This window comes from Schistocerca serialis, chromosome 1, assembly GCF_023864345.2.
Source record: "Schistocerca serialis cubense isolate TAMUIC-IGC-003099 chromosome 1, iqSchSeri2.2, whole genome shotgun sequence".
In the NCBI taxonomy this organism is placed as follows: domain Eukaryota; kingdom Metazoa; phylum Arthropoda; class Insecta; order Orthoptera; family Acrididae; genus Schistocerca; species Schistocerca serialis.
Window position 1 is genome coordinate 89,542,294 of NC_064638.1, and position 20,682 is coordinate 89,562,975.

Genomic DNA, 20,682 nt, shown 5'->3' on the forward strand with positions numbered 1-20,682 from the left:
CCTAGTATTGATACTGTGTACTGAGCTACTGAGAAATAGAGAAGTATTACTTGCAACAAATTTTGTTAAGGAATAAATATACTGAGGAGCAGTGGTTGGAATACAAAGTTCCTTGAACAGGTTTCTAAAATATGTTCTCGAATTTACACCACAAATGATTCTTATCGCACGCCTTTGAACCCTAAAAACTTTTGCTCGGTTTGATGAGTTGCCCCAGAATATAGACCCATACGACTTAATAGAATGAAAGTAAGCAAAGTATGCCCACCCGGTTGGCCGTGCGGTCTAACACACGGCTTTCCGGGCGGGAAGGAGCGCCTGGTCCCCGGCACGAATCCGTCCGGCGCATTTGTGTCGAGGTCCGGTGAACCGACCAGTCTGTCGATGGTTTTTAGGCGTTTTTCCATCTGCCTCGGCGAATGCGGGCTGGTTCTCCTTATTCCACCTCAGTTACACTATGTCGGCGATTGCTGTGCAAACAAGTTCTCCACGTACGCGTACACCACCATTACTCTACCACGCAAACATAGGGGTTACACTCGTCTGGTGTGAGACGTTCCTTGGGGGGGTCCATCGGGGGCCGAACCGCACAATAACGCTGAGTTCGGTGTGGGGCGGCGGAGGGGTGAAGTGGACTGCCGTAGTCGTCGTGGGGTTGTGGACCATTGCGGCTGCGGCTGGGACAGAGCCTCTCCGTCGTTTTAGGCCCCCGGTTAACATACAATAAATACAATACAAGCAAAGTATGCAAGTTTTTTATATTTATATCTCCTACATCTGACATCATTCTCACGGCAAACACAGACGTGTTTAGGCGTTTAAGCAATTCGGTGGTATGCCCTTCCCAACAAAATTTATTATCAAGTTGTAATCCCAGAAATTTAACACTGTCAACCTCTTCGATCTGCATGTCTTCATATGTTATACTCATGTTGGAAAGAAATGTCTTACAGGTTCTGAACTGCATATACTGGGTCTTCTCAAAGTTTAATGACAAATAATTAGCTTTAAAACACATATTAATGTCAGTGAAAATTTGATTAGCAGCTATTTCTAAATCTGTACTTGACTTGCTACTTATTGCAATGTTTGTATCATCTGCAAACAAAACAAACTTAACATCTGGCAATGTAACAGATGAGAGGTCATTAATGTACACAAGAAAAAGCAATGGACCCAAAATGGAATCTTGAGGAACACCACATGTAACTAATTCCCAGTCAGATGAAGACTGACTGCTTACTGCACAGGTATTTGTCAACGACACCCTTTGTTTCCTGTTAGATAGATAAGACAAACCATTTCGGAGCATTGCCGGTGACACCATAATACTCTAATTTACTTAGGAGAATGTAGTCGACCGGAACCTTTATGATGAGCGTGTCTGCCACCACATTCCCATGCAGTCCATCACCAGGCCACTGTGTCACATCCCAAGGCTCCACAAATCTGAACACTGAACCAGCTGGATGAATGGAGACATACAGTGAGGCCCGTTTCAAACCCTGTTAGGTGTTCATCCTGTGTTTCAAATGAGCATGTGCCATCTCTGCGTCCTTCATAGTGAATTTGTTTGGTCCTTATAAGTTATACCATATCACCTCTCGTAACTAACTATATACGAACAAGGCTGATGCTCTCTGGTGGTCATTCTACCTATCACGGAGAATTGCAACTCTAAACATTTACATACTCACCAACAGTGAGTATGTGCACCAAGTGAATTTACATTGAGATCTGATCATGTCTTCTGGGTTGTTCATTTTTTTATGTCAGTCTGTCAACCATTAGATAATAAGTTCGCTTGTCCCACACTACAAAAATTGTCTTATTTGTCTGACAGGTGTCCCGTGTCCTGGTGGACGACGCGTACTCTTCAGTCTACGCCGCCTACGAGCACAGTCTGGCCGTGGTGGAGCTGGAGGTGCCGCTGGCCCTTACGGACTCTGTGCGACCAATCTGCGTCGACAGCGGCGCCCAACCGCAGCACGGGGACATTTCATATGTATGTACGCCACGCCGTGTCATTCTCACCTTCCACTGATGTCTACAGGGTGTCCAAGGAGGAACGGCTAGTATTTACGGATCTTCATCATACACTGCAAGCCACCTAGGGTCGTGCAGCAGCGCATACTTCTGATACCACTAACTGATCCTCCCTACCTTGTTCCAACCGAGCGAGATGGCGCATTGGCTAGCACACTGGACTCGGGTTCGGGAGAACGACGTTTCAAACTCGCGTCCGGCCATCCAGATTTAGGTTTTCCGTGATTTCCCAAAAACGCTTCAGGCAAATGCCGGGATGGTTCCTCTGAAAGGGCACGGCCGATTTCCTTTCCTAATCGGAGCATGTACTCCGTCTCTAATGACCTCGCTGTCGACGGGACGTTAAACGCTAATCTCCTCCCTTGTTCCACTCGGGAAAGATGCGTGGGAAGAATGAATGTCAGTAAGCATCTCTATTGGAACTTCCTTGCGGATTAAAACTGTATGCCGGGCCGAGACTCGAACTCGGGATCTTTGCCTTTCGCGGGCAAGTGCTCTACCAACTGAGCTACCCAAGCACGACTCACGCCCCGTCCTCACAGCTTTAATTCCGCCAGTACCTCGTCTCCTACCTTCCAAACTTCGCAGAAGCTCTCCTGCATACCTTGCAGAACTAGCACTCGTGGAATAAAGGATATTGCGGAGACATGGCTTAGCCACAGCCTAGGGGATGTTTCCAGAATGAAATTTTCACTCTGCAGCGGAGTGTGCGCTGATATGAAACTTTCTGGCAGATTGTGTGTCGGGCCGAGACTCGAACTCGAGACCTTTGCCTTTCGCGGGCAAGTGCTCTACCAACTGAGTTCTGAAGGTATGCAGGAGAGCCTCTGCGAAGTTTGGAAGGTAAGAGAGGAGATACTGACGGAATTAAAGCTGTGAGGACGGGGCGTGAGTCGTGCTTGGGTAGCTCAGTTGGTAGAGCACTTGCCCGCGAAAGGCAAAGATCCCGAGTTCGAGTCTCGGCCCGGCACACAGTTTTAATCTGCCAGGAAGTTTCATATCAGCGCACACTCCGCTGGAGAGTGAAAATTTCCTTCTGGAAACACCTGTATTGGCTCTAACTTTTCGAATTTTCTCGTCATGGTCATTTCTCGAGATATGTGTGAGAGGAAATAATATGTAGTAACCCTCTCCATGGTGCGCGACTCCTGTCTTGTAACGTCTGCTAATGGAGTTCGTTGACCATCTGTGGAACGCTCTCGCGCCGCCTAAACGATTCCGTGACGAAACGGGTAGCTCTTCGTTCGATCTTCTCTATCTCTTCTATCGGTCCTATCTAGTAAGAATCAATATTGATGAACAGTACTCAAGAATCGTTCGAACAAGCGCCTTACAAACCACTTCCTTCATGGATGAATTATATTTCCTTAAGATTCTTCCTATGAATCTCAGTCCGACATCTGCTTCTCCTACTATTTGTTTTATGTGGTCATCCCACTTAGGGTCGCTCTGTACAGTTACTCCTACACATTTTACTGTACATACTGTTTCCTGCAGTTTATCATCAATGGTATTGCTGGACAGTAGTGGATTCTTTACCTATGTATGAGCAGTATGTTACACTTATTTACATTCAGGTTCAACTGCCAGAGCCTGCCGTTCATCAGTTCACTTCAGGTTATTCTGCGAATCAGCACCGTCTTCTGGCGTTGCTACTTTCTTATTAGACAACAAGCACCGTCTGCGAATAGATTTAAAGAGCTTCTGGCGGTTTTTACTAGATTATTTTTATACATTGTAAACAGTAACGGTTCTATTACATTTCCTTGGTGACTCCGGAATTACATTTACACTCCTGGAAATGGAAAAAAGAACACATTGACACCGGTGTGTCAGACCCACCATACTTGCTCCGGACACTGCGGGAGGGCTGTACAAGCAATGATCACACGCACGGCACAGCGGACACACCAGGAACCGCGGTGTTGGCCGTCGAATGGCGCTAGCTGCGCAGCATTTGTGCACCGCCGCCGTCAGTGTCAGCCAGTTTGCCGTGGCATACGGAGCTCCATCGCAGTCTTTAACACTGGTAGCATGCCGCGACAGCGTGGACGTGAACCGTATGTGCAGTTGACGGACTTTGAGCGAGGGCGTATAGTGGGCATGCGGGAGGCCGGGTGGACGTACCGCCGAATTGCTCAACACGTGGGGCGTGAGGTCTCCACAGTACATCGATGTTGTCGCCAGTGGTCGGCGGAAGGTGCACGTGCCCGTCGACCTGGGACCGGACTGCAGCGACGCACGGATGCACGCCAAGACCGTAGGATCCTACGCAGTGCCGTAGGGGACCGCACCGCCACTTCCCAGCAAATTAGGGACACTGTTGCTCCTGGGGTATCGGCGAGGACCATTCGCAACCGTCTCCATGAAGCTGGGCTACGGTCCCGCACACCGTTAGGCCGTCTTCCGCTCACGCCCCAACATCGTGCAGCTCGCCTCCAGTGGTGTCGCGACAGGCGTGAATGGAGGGACGAATGGAGACGTGTCGTCTTCAGCGATGAGAGTCGCTTCTGCCTTGGTGCCAATGATGGTCGTATGCGTGTTTGGCGCCGTGCAGGTGAGCGCCACAATCAGGACTGCATACGACCGAGGCACACAGGGCCAACACCCGGCATCATGGTGTGGGGAGCGATCTCCTACACTGGCCGTACACCACTGGTGATCGTCGAGGGGACACTGAATAGTGCACGGTACATCCAAACCGTCATCGAACCCATCGTTCTACCATTCCTAGACCGGCAAGGGAACTTGCTGTTCCAACAGGACAATGCACGTCCGCATGTATCCCGTGCCACCCAACGTGCTCTAGAAGGTGTAAGTCAACTACCCTGACCAGCAAGATCTCCGGATCTGTCCCCCATTGAGCATGTTTGGGACTGGATGAAGCGTCGTCTCACGCGGTCTGCACGTCCAGCACGAACGCTGGTCCAACTGAGGCGCCAGGTGGAAATGGCATGGCAAGCCGTTCCACAGGACTACATCCAGCATCTCTACGATCGTCTCCATGGGAGAATAGCAGCCTGCATTGCTGCGAAAGGTGGATATACACTGTACTAGTGCCGACATTGTGCATGCTCTGTTGCCTGTGTCTATGTGCCTGTGGGTCTGTCAGTGTGATCATGTGATGTATCTGACCCCAGGAATGTGTCAATAAAGTTTCCCCTTCCTGGGACAATGAATTCACGGTGTTCTTATTTCAATTTCCAGGAGTGTACATCTGTCGATTTTATTCCGTTAAGAGAGACGTGTTGACGTCGATCTGCAAGGAAGTCTTGAATCCTGTCGCAGATCTAGTCCTGTACTCGGTAAGCTCGTATTTTTTCACTAAACGGCAATGCGGGACGGTGTCAAAAGCCTACCCGAACTCAAGCAGCACGGCACCAACCTGAGCGCCGTTGCTCATGGAGGAGTTTGCGGAATACACATCGATTTTTATAGCGGAAATTTTCATTCTCCAAAAACATCATAATTCTTAAGCATAAAAAATGTTACTTATTTCTAGAAAAAATTCACGTAAACGATATAGGCCTAATTATTGTGTGTATATGTCCTATGGCTGTTTTTTCAACAGTCGCTAAGTACCCTCATTGCTCCAGCGACTGTGAAAAAATATGTCAACTACTAAACGTCTACTTTGATATTACGACTTGAATCACAGAATAACTCCTTCATTATTTTAAGTCTTATATCATGTTTTATTTCTAAATTCAAATCGATTTCTGCAGTGAAATACTGTTTTGTTTCAGATGGTCGCTCCAGATTCGAACAAAAATCTCACTCTGAAACTGCAGAGGTTAAAACACACCAGCCGAGAGGACTGCATCGGCGACTCGATATATGCACGGGTACCTGAACACAAATTCTGCGCTGACAGCTCAGATGGTGAGATACTTGTAGCTCCTGTGTGTTCAACATGATCCTCGAAGCTACTCCTTTCATCCTTTTCTTCCTCCCAAGATTCTTTTACTCACTTTTGACTCAATTAGTGAAGAAAAAAGACTTGTACACTAAGGTGACAAAAGACATGGGATACCTCATAATATCGTGTCGGGCTTCCTTTTTCCCGGCTCAGTGCAGCAGCTCGACGTGGCGTGGACTCAAGTCACTGGAAGTCCCCCGTTGAAATACTGAGCCATTCTGCCCCTATAGTCATCCATAATTGCAAAAGAGTTGCCGGTGCAGGGTTTTGTCCACAAACGGACATCTCGATTATGTCCAATGTCGAGCATATGGGTGACCAAATCATTCGTTCTTGCTATCCAGAATGTTCTTTAAACTATGTGTGAAGTTGGTATCTGTTCTTTCGGTCATGTATATCAACGCCTGTCGACAGCTTCGGGTCTTGATTTAATTATCATTTCATTCTAAGAGAGCTGCATGGTCACCGATGGTATCTGTTCTTTCGGACATGTCCGAAAGAACAGATACCATCTTCATATATAGTTAAGGCTAACCGGCCATTGACCTTCTCCTTCTGTGCTGGATGCGCACGCATTGCCCTAACTCTTACGGGACTTGGTAAGATTGTCTGTCGCGAGTAATGAGTGTAATGGACAGGGCCACTAAGAATGCAGTGTGTGAAAGTTGGGAATGTGGGTCTCACGGGTAGTGTGCAAGGGATAAATCCCTGCAGTCGCACTGTCCTCTGTGCCCTTGGTGGCTCAGATGGATGTATCAACGCCCGTCGACAGCTTATGGTCTTGATTTAATTATAATTTCGTTCTTCAAACTAATTACGAACAATTGTGGCCCGGTAATGTGGTGCATCGTCACCCATAAATATACCATCGTCATTTGGGAACTCGAAGTGTGTGAGTGGATGCAATGGTCTCCAAGTAGCAGAACATAATAATTTCCAGTTAATGATCGATTCAGTTGGACCAGCGGGCCTAGTGCTTTCCATGTGAATACAACCAACACTATTATGGAGCCACCACCAGCTAGCAGTGTCTTGTTGACAACTTGGACCCATGGTTTCGTGGGCTCTGCGCCACATTCGAATCCTACCATCAGATCTTACCAGTCGTGTAGCGTTCAAATGGTTCAAATGGCTCTAAGCACTATGGGACTTAGCATCTGAGGTCATCAGTGTCGTAGAATTAGAACTACTTAAACCTAACTGACCTAAGAACACCACACACATCCATGCCCGAGGCAGGGTTCGAACCTGCGACCGTAGCAGCAGCGCGGTTCCGGTCTGAAGCGCCTAGAACTGCTCGGCCACAGCGGCCGGCAGTCGTGTAGCGTCCAACCTACATGGTCACGAGCCGAGGAGAGGCGCTGCAGACCATGTCGTGCTGTTAGCAAAGGCAATCGCGTCGGTCGTTTGCGGCGTAGCCCACTGACACCAAATTTCGCCGCCCAGTCCTAACGGATACATTTGTCGTACGTCCCACATTGATTTCTACGGTTATTCACACAGTGTTGCTTGTCTGTTAGCACTGACGACTCTACACAAATGCTGCTGCTCCTGGCCGTTGAGCGAAGGCCGTCGGCCACTGCGTAGTCCGTGGTGAGATGTAAGACCTGAAATTTGGTATTCTCGGCACACGCTTGACACTATGGATCTCGGAATACTGAACTCCCTAACGATTGTCAAAACTGATTGTCCCATGCATTTAGCTGTAACTACCATTCCGCGTTCAAAGTCTGTTAATTACCATCGTGCGACATAATCACGTCTGAAACCCTTTCATATGAATCACCTAAGTACAAATGACAGCTCTGCTAAGCAATGCCCAATTATACCTCGCGTACAAGATAGTACCTCCATCTGTATATGTGCATTTCGCTGTCCCATGACCTTTTTTCTTACAGAAAATAGACCCACATGTCGACAGAGCATCTATTCAAGTTCTTCACTTTCATTACACGTGCTCAATATAGGCACCGTTTAAGATGCAGCAGACGCCAATATCTGCGTGTAATTTATTAACACTGAGGACATGAGTTGTCTGGCAATGTGTGACAGATGCCCGTTTTGGGAATCTGTTAATTAAGTTACCTATCTGGAGGTACATACTATTTCCGTGCAACAATACAGCGTTGATAATTTGTCTACATGTTCTAAGACGTCTGGCCCGTACTGTAACTACAGCATGCCGCTCATTATGAATCAAAAGAGAGATACGCAGTCCACTGATATGTGTTAATGTCTTTTGTAAGTCTTGTAGTTTTCCTGCAGCCGTCTTCTGAAACACAGGAGGCTCTGAAACGGGATACCTGAATGTTAAGCGCGCATGGCGCCTTGACAAGCTGTCTGTGCTTAGTTTGTTTGTTATTTCATTATGCCTCAGCTACAGGTAGCCTCTGCAAAAGGAGGAGCTGTTTTGTTTGTGTACTCAGCTTTGAAAAGCTTGCATTAGTCCCACTATTCCCTATAAATGTCTGTGTGAGTGAAGTCCAACATTAGAGTTTTTGAAAATACAATCAGTTAGGTAAGAACTCACAGAGATGGGGGTTTGTATTACCAACCCAACTTAGTACATGGAAATCAGAGAGTTTTTCGGTCAGTGAGAGGGCGAGAGTCAGGCCAACACACCACAGAAACGCGGTTGGTGTTCATCTGCTGCTAGTGGTTACATCCCCCACCACTGGTCGTAGAGTGGGTGGTCTGATAAAACGGCACTTTATGCCATTCTGCTTTTTCCGCTGGAATCCTTAAGTACTGGCCACTTCTATTAGCGCTTCACTGGCGGTTGGACAAAGGCTTTGCCGCTACTTAAATTAACTTTAGATGATGATTAATTTCATTTATTTCAGTCGCGATTTTTAGGCAAGAGTTTCGTAATCCATTTATTTGCTTATTTCACATCGCATAATTTCGCGTGTTCTATGTGTGCTGGAAAAGATACATTTGGTTCTGACAGCAGGGCCACTTATAAAGTTCAAATAACCTTAACGTATCGGTTGATAGTGGGATTACATTATTGGGTATTGCTTATGTTGATTTGTGATACGTGATTTTCGAATATCTTGATGTGGTACTGTTTGGCTGTTAACTTCCCCATGGGCTTGAAAGTTAGTTGCTATAGTTAAATGATGATGATCAAACCGCACTTCATAAAGCATAGAGCCAAACTAACATGCATATGTGCAATTATTTTCTAATAACTCACCTTTATTCTCTCTCGGAGTACCAAAACTCAAAAGAACTTCACACGAAACATTACTAAATTAAATTATCATTGCCACACGAAGTATTTCTATTCACGCTACAGGCATGGGTGTTAGCCCGTTGTGCCTTCACCACGTGTGTGGTGTAGGCAGACCCTTTTTCCTTACCATTTCAACAAGCTATTTTAACCAACCAAAATTATTTAAGTAGGAAATTACTGTCCCAATTTAGTCAAGCACTTCTATTCTCCTTTGCAGAAAGAAATTTAACTAACAAAAATGATTTAAATAAAAAAATTATTACAGAGTAAAATTTAGTGAAGTATTTCTGTTCTCCTTCGAAGCAAGAAATTTTAACTGCTCAAAATGATTTAAGTAAGAAATGATTACTGCTTCAAATTTGGTCAAGGATTTCTTTTCTCCTTTGTCTGTACAGCGTCCTGAGACAAAGCCTGTGCCGCAGTTCACTCACCAGGTGGAAGTGCTTGATTTAATCGAAAACTGCACACAGAATACTTAAATATTCTCAACATAAAATTAACACAACATTCCATTCACCACTTTCAAATTTCTTTCGTTTTACTACTGGCAGGCAAGGGGCTACTCAAAGATAACTAGTGACTCTACCTGTCTCTTCCATGCGGACGACAGAGTCACACATCATCCATTCAAAACAAAACATAGAACATTACGAATATGGACAAACAGATCTACTGTACTAGAAAGTGCACATACAGAAAAAAAAAATTGCCGTTCTTTCATACTTGGGCTACCGGTAACTGTGTATTGGATAAATACGAGGGCTATCCACAAAGTACATTACGTTTTGGGATTAAAAATAAATAAAGTATTGGAAATTTTTTTAATTATATACAGATGAAAGCCACACTTAAATACTACTTTTATACATAGTTGCCATTTAAATTGAGGCACTTATCGTAGCGATGGGCGAGCTTGGAAATTCCTTCGTCGTAAAATTCGGCCGCCTGCGCCTTCAACCACGTGGTTACCTCTTCTTGAGGCTGTGGGTCGCCATCAACACGCTGCATAGCCAACCACTTCTTCATTGCTGGGAATAAGTGGAAGTCGCTCGGTCCCTGGTCGGGACTGTACGGCGAATGAGGAAACAACTCCCACTTAAAAGATTCGAGAACTTCACGAGTGGCATTTGCCGTGTGGGCGCGGGCGTTGTCGTGAATCAGCAAGATCTTTGAGTCCAACTTTCCCCTGCGCTTGTTTTGTATTGCTCTTCTGAGGTTGTGCAGAGTTTGGCAATACCTTTGAGAGTTTATTGTAGTGCCTCTTTCCAGGAAATCCACAAGAGTCACACCTTTTCTTTCCCAAGAGAGGTAACCACGTGGTTGAAGGCGCAGGCGGCCGAATTTTACGACGAAGGAATTTCCAACCTCGTCCATCGCTACGATAAGTGCCTTAATTTAAAAGGCAACTATGTAGAAAAGTAGTATTTAAGTGTGGCTTTCATCTGTATATAATAAAAAATTCCAATACTTTATTTATTTTTAATTCCAAAACGTAAAGTACTTTGTGGATAGCCCTCGTACATCGAATAAAATCGTATTCTGAAGGGGCGAAGAACCAAATAGATATGTGACAGGTGACACTGTATCCTTTCAACAATGTCAACGTCTGTCTGCTTCATTCCTCAGATAACAGCCTCAACTTTATCCTCGTCGTCTCCTATGAGAGAACTGTAGACAGCCGGAGGGAGCACACTAGTGAGCAGCTTCGATGTACTTGCTAGTTAACCGAATTCGCTAACTGGCAGTACTCCAGTCTAATGGCTGCCCTTTCCATTTACTCCGACGTTGGAAATGAAGATGGCATGAGTAAAACATGAAAGTTCTGTACATGGTGTCACTATTATCTAACAAGAGCCAGCAGCTTGAAAATGCCCATGGCTGCGAAATTAGTTAACAGCGAAAAATTATGAAATGAAGGATTTATTTCTAAAATAAGAACAGCCCATGCAGGACAATGACTTCCCTGAAGAATAAGTCTCGACTTGTCTGAGACCTTGCTAACCATATGTATACATCTTCACATAGTGACTAACCCCCTCCCCCCTCCCAGATGATGAACTTCGCCGTGACATATACCGTTCCTTCCAACTATAACCTGGCCTTGTTCCCCCCCCCCCCCTCCCCAGCGTCCCCTTTTTCCTCTCTCCACCTTCTCCCAGAGCGGATTTTCCTCCTCCCCCCACCCCCCCTGAGACCCTGCAACCCATCCTTGCCTCTTTCCCTCCCATGTCCCTCCCTACCTGGCCCTCTTCGGCATGCCCCCGCCCATCTCCCCCCTCTCTTCCCCTCCCTCCCTTGTTCCGTTCTCCCTCATCTCCTTGCGCCTGGCAGATCCTCCGTTTTGATCATTGTCAGTGTGCCACGTCAGTGCTGTGTTTACTGCTGTTTCTCCTGTGCGTCGAAAGGTGTGATTTTAATTCTGCGCTGGCCTTGTACCTAGTGTTAGTGTCAGTGTTTGTTATGTGCTACGCCATCTGTCGATACTTTTATGCTCCAGTCATACTGCGCGTTGTGTTCTTTTAATTGTCCCAGTGTGTGGTTTTTTTGTGTGCGCTACTTTTTTACGGTTTTTATTTCCATTTTACAGTCGCCCCTTTTTTGTCTATTGTCTTCCACGATGTTCCCCCTTTTTTACATCTATGTTCACCATGTTTTCTCCTTTGTTGTTTTTAAATGTTTTCTATTGTTTGTTCGATGTCTTCTATTGTTTGTTCTATGTCTTTCGGCTGAAGAGCAGCGCATATGCTGCTGCCAGCCCGCCCTGATGGGAAATTGAAATACAATAAAGGAAAACAAAAAGTGACTAACCATAAGTACACAACTTAACACAGTTTCCCCTTCCACATCCCTAGCATCACATGCATGTAGCCCCCTTCCCAGCCCTGCTTCCTCCCTCTACGCCACTGTGTCAGACTTTAACGGCAAATTGTTCAGTTGATGTGCAATAACCCGGTAAATTTTGCTGCTTTTTTAAAGTGTTGGGTCCAGGCTTCGACAGGCTGGGAGTGAACTATGTGTGCGCCCCTCTTCTCTTCAACATTTATTCCAATGACCAGCCATTGACCCCAGGCACAAGGAGGTTCTTATATGCAGATTACCTAGCCCTTGCTAAGCAGAGCTCATGCTTTGAAAGAGTGGAAAGAAACCTGACAACAGCACTTATAACACTGTCAAGCTACTGCAATCGGAACCAACTCAGACCAAACCCTTCAAAGACACAAGTGTGTGCCTTTAAGGAACAGGGAAGAAAATCGTGAGCTACATATTGCATGGTCAGACATCCAACTCCAGCATCATCACGCACCTAAATACTTGGGAGTCACTCTCGACAGAACTCTGACATTCAAAACTCACTGCAAGAACACTAAAATGAAAATCTCAGCTCAAAACAACCTAATTCGCAAACTAGTGGGGACATTGTGGGGATCACATCCACAAACTATTCGCTGTTGTGGAATGGCACTGTGCTTTCCTACTGCTGAATATGCTTCTCCAGTCTGATACAGGTCATCTCATGCCAGACAAGTAGACATTGCTCTCAACGAAACCTGCAGGTTGATCACAGGTTGCTTAAGACTATCTCAACTGATAAGCTCTACTGCCTGGCTGGAATAGCGCCACCATGGGTACGCAGAATAGTGGCTGACAATAAGGAGAGATTGAAAGTGGAACAGGACAGTGCCCATCCACTGCACGGACATAATCCACCACAGCAACGGCTGAGATCGCGAAAGAGCTTCCTGAGAACATCCGAGAAGCTCACCATTTCACCGGAGAAGGCAAGGCTGGAGTTACGGAAGCAGTCGACGCCTCACCTGCAGACGCCAGAAGCTGAAGAACTACCACCTGGACACAACTAGAGCTGGCTGGTGTGGAAATCATTAAACAAATTACGATCAGGAGTTGGACGATCCAGAGACAACCTGGAGAGATGGGGCTTCATAACAGAAGATACGTCCTGTGGTTGTGGACAAAAATGGCTCTGAGCACTATGGGACTTAACATCTACGGTCATCAGTCCCCTAGAACTTAGAACTACTTAAACCTAACTAACCTAAGGACATCACACACATCCATGCCCGAGGCAGGATTCGAACCTGCGACCGTAGCGGTCACGTAGTTCCAGACTGAAGCGCCTAGAACCGCACGGCCACACCGGCCGGCGGTTGTGGACAAGAACTAGCCACATGCTCCAGTGCCTTTGGTGCCCTACACCCTGCACGAAGATTGATCTTCTGCAAGCCACTCCAAGTGCCTTGGACGTTGCATAGTACTGGGCACAAGTAATATAAATACAATTTGTATATACAGGGTGTTACAAAAAGGTATGGCCAAACTTTCAGGAAACATTCCTCACACACAAATAAAGAAAAGATGTTATGTGGACATGGGTCCGGAAACGCTTAATTTCCATGTTAGAGCTCATTTTAGTTTCGTCAGTACGTACTGTACTTCCTCGATTCACCGCCATTTGGCCAAATTGAAGGAAGGTAATGTTGACTTCGCTGCTTGTGTTGACATGCGACTCATTGCTCTACAGTACTAGCATCAAGCACTTCAGTACGTAGGATCAACAGGTTAGTGTTAATAACGAACGTGGTTTTGCAGTCAGTGCAATGTTTACAAATGCGGAGTTGGCAGATGCCCATTTTTTGTATGGATTAGCACGGGGCAATAGCCGTGGCGCGGTACGTTTGTATCGAGACAGATTTCCAGAACGAAGGTGTCCCGACAGGAAGACGTTCGAAGCAATTGATCGGCGTCTCAGGGAGCACGGAACATTCCAGCCTATGACTCGCGACTGGGGAAGACCTAGAACGACGAAGACACCTGCAATGGACGAGGCAATTCTTCGTGCAGTTACCGATAACCCTAATGTCAGCGTGAGAGAAGTTGCTGCTGTACAAGGTAACGCTGACCACGTCACTGTATGGAGAGTGCTACGGGAGAACCAGTTGTTTCCGTACCATGTACAGCGTGTGCAGGCACTATCAGCAGCTGACTGTCCTTCACGGGTACACTTCTGCGAATAGTTCATCCAACAATGTGTCAATCCTCATTTCAGTGCAAATTCTCTCTTTACGGATGAGGCTTCATTCCAACGTGATCAAATTGTAAATTTTCACAATCAACATGTGTGGGCTGACGAGAATCCGCACGCAATTGTGCAATCACGCCATCAACACAGATTTCCTGTGAACGTTTGGGCAGGCATTGTTGGTGACGTCATGATTGGACCCCATGTTCTTCCATCTACGCTCAATGGAGCACGTTATCACGATTTCATACGGGATACTCTACCTGTGCTGCTAAAACATGTGCCTTTACAAGTACGACACAAAATGTGGTTCATGCACAATGGAGCTCCTGCACATTTCAGTCGAAGTGTTCGTACGCTTCTCAACAACAGATTCGATGACCGATGGATTGGTAGAGGCGGACCAATTCCATGGCCTCCACGCTCTCCTGACCTCAACCCTCTTGACTTTCATTTATGGGGGCATTTGAAAGCTCTTGTCTACGCAACCTCGGTACCAAATGTGGAGACTCTTCGTGCTCGTATTGTGGACGGCTGTGATACAATACGCCATTCTCCAGGGCTGCATCAGCGCATCCGGGATTCCATGCGACGGAGGGTGGATGCATGTATCCTCGCTAACGGAGGACATTTTGAACATTTCCTGTAACAAAGTGTTTGAAGTCACGCTGGTACGCTCTGTTGCTGTGTGTTTCCATTCCATGATTGTGATTTGAAGAGAAGTAATAAAATGAGCTCTAACATGGAAAGTAAGCGTTTCCGGACACATGTCCACATAACATATTTTCTTTGTTTGTGTGTGAGGAATGTTTCCTGAAAGTTTGGCCGTACCTTTTTGTAACACCCGGTATATATGTACGTATTTACTGATGTGTATGGCTACTGTAAATTTGTATGTTTCTAATTCGAGAATAAAGCGTGGGTGAGTGAGGCGAATACCGCTGGTTGCAGAGCCGGTGTGCCAGCACGCGAGGGGCAGCGGCCTGGTGTGGCGCGCCGCCGACGGCTGCTGGCTGCTGGAGGGCGTGGCCAGCGTGGGCACGGCGCACCGCGACTGGGACCAGCCCGGCCGCTGCGTCGCCGGACAGCACGTCTTCAGCGACGTCGACAGCCCACTGCCGCTGCTGCGCCGCCTGCTGCTCTCCTGTGAGTTGCCTCTAGCGTCAGCGCCGGGCGCCTGCGCTATGCCGCTCTCTTAGCGGTTTTAGAAATCTATCCTTCGAAGATAAGTTGTGCCTCGCGCGTTCCTACGTTTCTCCGGAAGCTAAAGTGATCTTCCCCAAGGTCGTGTGTCAGAAGCGACCCTCGAAGAAGATCACTTTAGCTTCCGGAGAAATGCAGAAACACGCGAGGCAAAACTGATCACACGGCTTATCTCTGGAGGTACACCGATCAAAGGCAGTCTTACATTTACACCGAGGTGGCAAAAGTCATGGCATACCTCTTAATATCGTGTCCGATCTTCTTTTGCCAGTCGCAGTGCAGCAACTCGACCTGACGTGGACTCATGTCTTTGGAAGTCCACTGCAGAAATACTGTACCATGCTGAAACTTTCTGGCAGATTACAACTGTGTGCTGGACCGAGACTGGAACTCGAGACCTTTGCCTTTCGCGGGCAAGTGCTCTACCAACTGAGCTACTCAAGCACGACTCACGCCCCGACCTCACAACTTCACTTCTCCCAGTACCTCGTCTCCTACCATGCTGCCTCTATAGCCCTCCATAATTGCAAAAGTGTTGCTGGTGTAGGATTTTGTACACAAACTGATCTCTCGACTATGTCCCATAAATGTTCGATGGAATTCATGTCGGGCAATCTACTTGTCCAAATCATCCACTCGAATTATCCAGAATGTTCTTCAAACCAACTGCGAACAATTGAGGCCTGGTGACCTGGCACATCGTCATCCATGAAAAGTCCATCGTTGCTTGGGAATATGAAGTCCTTGAATGGCTGAAAACAGTCTCCAAGTAGCCGAACTTAAGCATTTCCAGTCAGTGATCGATGCAGTTGGACCAGCGGTCCCAGTGCTTTCCACGTGAATACAGCCCACACCATTATGGAGCCACCACCAGCTTGCACAGTGCCATGTTGACAACTTGGTCCATGGCTTTGTAGGGTCTGTGCCAAACTCGAACCTACCAACTGAAATTGGGACTCATCTGACCAGGTCACGGTTTACCAGTCGCCTAGAGGGTCCAACCGATGTGGTCACGAGCCCTGGAGTGGCGCTCCAGGCGATGTCGTGCTGTTGGCAAAGGCACTTGCTTGGGTCGTGTGCTGACATAGCCCATTAATCCGTGATTTTGCAGTACTGTCGTAACGGAATTGTTCGTTGTATGTTCCACATTGATTTATGCGATTATTTCACGCAGTGTTGCTTGTCTGTTAGCACTTACTACTGCTGCACTCAGTCATTAAGTGAAGGCCGTCGGCACTGCTTTGTCCATGGTGAGAGGTAATACCTGAAATTTGGTATTCTCAGCAAACCCTTGACACTGTGGAATATTGTATTCCCTAACGATTTCCAAAATGGAATAGCCAATGCATCTAGCTCCAACTACTATCTGACGTTTAAAAACTGTTAATTCCCACCTTACGGCCATAATCACATCGGACACCTTTTTATATGAATCACCTGAGTAAAAAATGACAGCTCCGCAAGTGAACAGGCCATTTATACATTATGTACGCGATACTTGTGCCATCTGTATATGTGCAGATCGCCGTCGCATTACTTTTGTCACATTGGATATCATTTGTAAATTTACATTAATTTTATGAAAGTGTTCCCCGGAATACACTCTTTGAAATACCAAACGTCTTTCTTTCTTTTGCTTGTGCCTGTTTTCCTGCAGAGACGCAGGGTCTGCATGGTTAATCGGATGTGGCAATGTTAGTTGAAGGGGAAGCCGGATGCCCTTCCTGCTCCCACACCGTACCCCATAGGGAAGGAATTAGTGTACCCCAACTGTTTGCGACTAGTGTAATCCATGGAATAGTGCGAAAGTGTTCAAATGTCTGTGAACCATGTAACTGAGGCGAAACGTGGGGACCAGCCCGGTACTCACCTAGGGGGATGTGGAAAACCGCCTAAAAACCACATCCAGGCTGGCTGGCATACTGGTCCTCGTCGTTAATCCGCTGGGCGGATTCGATCCGGGGCCGGCGCGCCTATCCAAGTCCAGGAAGCAGTGCCTAGCCATCTCGGCTAACCTGGCGCGTCTTTGAAATACCGAACGTAGCAGGTGTAAATAATACGGAAACCAATCTGCAGTTATAAGACTCTAAGGACACGAGAAGCAAGCAATAGTTTCAGAAGGAAGTAAGACAGGATTGTAACCTCTACTAGGTGATATTTAATTTCTACATTGGGCAGGCAGTGAAGGAAACCAAGAAGAAATTTCGAGAGGGAGTCACTTTTCAGCGAGAGAAAACGAAAACTTTGAGGTTTACCAACGACATTATAATTCTGTCAGAAACAGCAAAGGATTTGGAAGAGGCATAGAACCGAACGAATAGTGTATTGAAAGGAAAATGTAAGATTAGAAAGGTAGAACAAGGGTAATGCAATTTTGTTGAATTAAGTCAGATGATGCTGAGGGAATTACATCAGGAAATGAGACACCAAAATAGTAGATGAGATTTGCCATTTGGTCAGTAAAGTAAGTAATGATGGGGGAAGTATAGTAGATATAAAGTGCAGGCTGACAATAGCAAGAAAAGAGGTTTTAAAAAAAGATTTGTATGAAGTGTAGCCTTGTACGAAACAGAAAATTAGATGGGCAGATTAAATAACGAATTAGGAGATGTAGAATAGAATTGGGGAAAAAATAAATGTATGGAGCAGCTTTACTAAAATAAGGGGTTGGTTGATGGTAGTTGAAGTATCAAGGAATAGTCAGTTTAGTAATGGAAGGAAAAGTGGATGGAAAAACCTGTAGGAATTTATTTTGCATGTGGAAATGGATGTACGCTGTTGCAATAATTTTTCAGAGATGAAGAGGCTTGCACAGAGCAGATATCAGAGCTGTATCAAACGACACTCCGGACTAAAGACGCGCTATTGGTTACGGTAAAAGCACATTGAGAGGATTAGTCAGATCATTGGGGATCAAATCACGAATAAAATCCAATTATAGTTGTAGCGAACCAGTACATAACGAAGAGAGTAGACATAGAGACATGGGCCTTCGCGTTCACAAATTGTTCCTGGACATTCGCGAGAGGAAGAAACAGCAGTATTTGCACCCAGGAAGAAGCATGATGCATTTCATAATGAGATCTGAGCCATATGCTGCCTACTTTCATAAAATAGACAGAAGACAATACGCCAGATGTGAATGACGAGATTTCGCGACTCCACATCATCTTGTGTTTCAGTGTCCCCTAAACAGTGGTATTCTTTGTCTGTCTTTCTTTCGCTTACGCCTTAGTCCCGCAGCGATCGCAGGGTCGGCCTGTTTACAACGGATTTGGCAAAGTTAGTTTCTAGGGGTGGCCGGATGCCCTTCCTGCCGCCACCCCGTACCCCCCGGGACGGAATCAGCGTACCCCAACTGGCTGCGTCCAGTGTAAATCGTGAAATAGTGCGAACGGGTTTCAAATGTCTGCGACTCGTATAACTGAGGTGGAACGTGGAGACCAGCCTGGTATTCACCTAGGGATATGTGGAAAATCGCCTAAAAACCAAATCCAGGCTGGCCGGCACACCGGCTCTCGTACCCCAACTGTTTGCGACTAGTGTAATCCATGGAATAGTGCGAAAGTGTTCAAATGTCTGTGAACCATGTAACTGAGGCGAAACGTGGGGACCAGCCCGGTATTCACCTAGGGGGACGTGGAAAACCGCCTAAAAACCACATCCAGGCTGGCTGGCATACTGGCCCTCGTCGTTAATCCACCGGGCGGATTCGATCCGGGGCCAGCGCGCCTACCCGAGTCCAGGAAGCAGCGTGTTAGCGCTCTCAGCTACCCTGGCGGGTTAGTGGTATTCCTTGTCTATATACACATAAATACTCCGCAAATCAAATACAGTGCATCGCTGAGGAACATTTAGCAATATTATTGATATTCTTTCCGGTTCAATTCGCGTAATAAGCGAGGGAAAAAATTCCGTCTGTATGTCTTTGTACATACCTAGTTGCCCATATCATATCCTTACGACCCCTGCGCTAGACTGGTAGGATACCAACCAGACTGCCGCCCGTCATACGGTCTAACAACAGGGAGTGATGGTGCGGGGGGTGCGATTTCTTTTCATAGCACGACCCCTGAGGTTGTCATCTGCGGCACCCCAACAGTTGAGGTATCAAGGAATAATCAGTTTAGTAATGGAAGGAAAAATCGATGGAAAAACCTGTAAAAATTTATTTTGCATGTGGAAATAAATGTAGGCTGTTCAGTAACTTTTCAGAGATGAAGAATCTTGCCCAGAGCAGACTAGCGCGAAGAGAATGTTCTACGCCCCTTTTGTTGCACTTTCTGGCATGCCACCCTGGGCTTACACTTCAGCAGTCCTGCCAAACCCTACCTTGGTCAATAAGATCGCCGGATCTGTCACCAGTTGAGAACGTTTAGAGCATTATGGGCAGGGCCCTCCGACCAGCTCTGAATTTGATGATCTAACGCGCCAATTGGACAGAATTTGCTGCGACACCCCTCAACAATTCTGCCAGCCAGTGCCAAACCGAATAATTCCGTGCCTAAGGCCAGAGATGGACCAACGCATTATTGACTTGCTCAATTTGTGAAACTCTTCCAGTTGTTCTGAAATTGTAATCATTTGTTTGTCTGTACATGTACAGCACATATACCAATTTCCGCCCCTTTCGGATAATTCCTTCGTGATGCGTAACTGTTTCTATTTTAGATTGTATTTCCAAGTACCTAATAAGGTATCAAACTGTTCCTATCATTCCATAGTGCACTGTCTCTCGATGTCACTGATTCGACCGACATACTGAACGATAGTGTATAGTGTACCAGTAACTGCTCCTCCCTTCTTCCCCCCTGCGCCGAATTCTTTAAAACTCGAACTCCCTTCTCCCTCGCTTGAAACAGCTTCATACGTCTGACTGCTTGCACGTGTAGACATGAGTACGGTCTGAGCTCGTTTTGTCCACAGCGTGCTTCAGCGGGCGGCCCTCGACGGCGCCGTGGCACGCGCAGCTCTACCTGCGCACCAAGGAGCGCCGCGGGCACGAGTACGCATGCGCAGCTGCCCTGCTCACTCATCGTTACCTTCTCACCGGTAAGATTCATTCATTCATTCCCGTAGACCCCATTTAGAAGGACAGTGTTCAAGGATATGGAACGAGACAAGAAAGACTAACAAAAGTTCAGAAAATCAGAGAGGCTTAATCCATACTGTTAAAAAAATACTCTGTCACTATAGTGCTTAATAGTATTCACGGTGATAGCGTCTAAATTTCATCGT

The 20,682-nt window shown here is 46.5% G+C and overlaps 1 protein-coding gene and 1 non-coding gene across 2 annotated transcripts in view; one reads left to right on the top strand and one right to left on the bottom strand.

Annotated features, from left to right (window-relative positions):
- LOC126416679 (serine protease 53-like) overlaps positions 1 to 20,682 on the top strand; it is a 162,464-nt gene that overhangs the window by 49,637 nt on the left and 92,145 nt on the right. Inside the window, exons 4-7 of the mRNA XM_050084858.1 lie at positions 1,844 to 2,005; positions 5,793 to 5,928; positions 15,193 to 15,387; positions 20,371 to 20,496. Of these exons, the coding sequence (XP_049940815.1) occupies positions 1,844 to 2,005; positions 5,793 to 5,928; positions 15,193 to 15,387; positions 20,371 to 20,496 (619 nt within the window). The remainder of the gene's footprint in view (positions 1 to 1,843; positions 2,006 to 5,792; positions 5,929 to 15,192; positions 15,388 to 20,370; positions 20,497 to 20,682) is intronic.
- Trnas-cga (transfer RNA serine (anticodon CGA)) lies at positions 2,491 to 2,565 on the bottom strand. Its single transcript has one exon. It is a non-coding gene; the product is annotated as a tRNA-Ser (tRNA).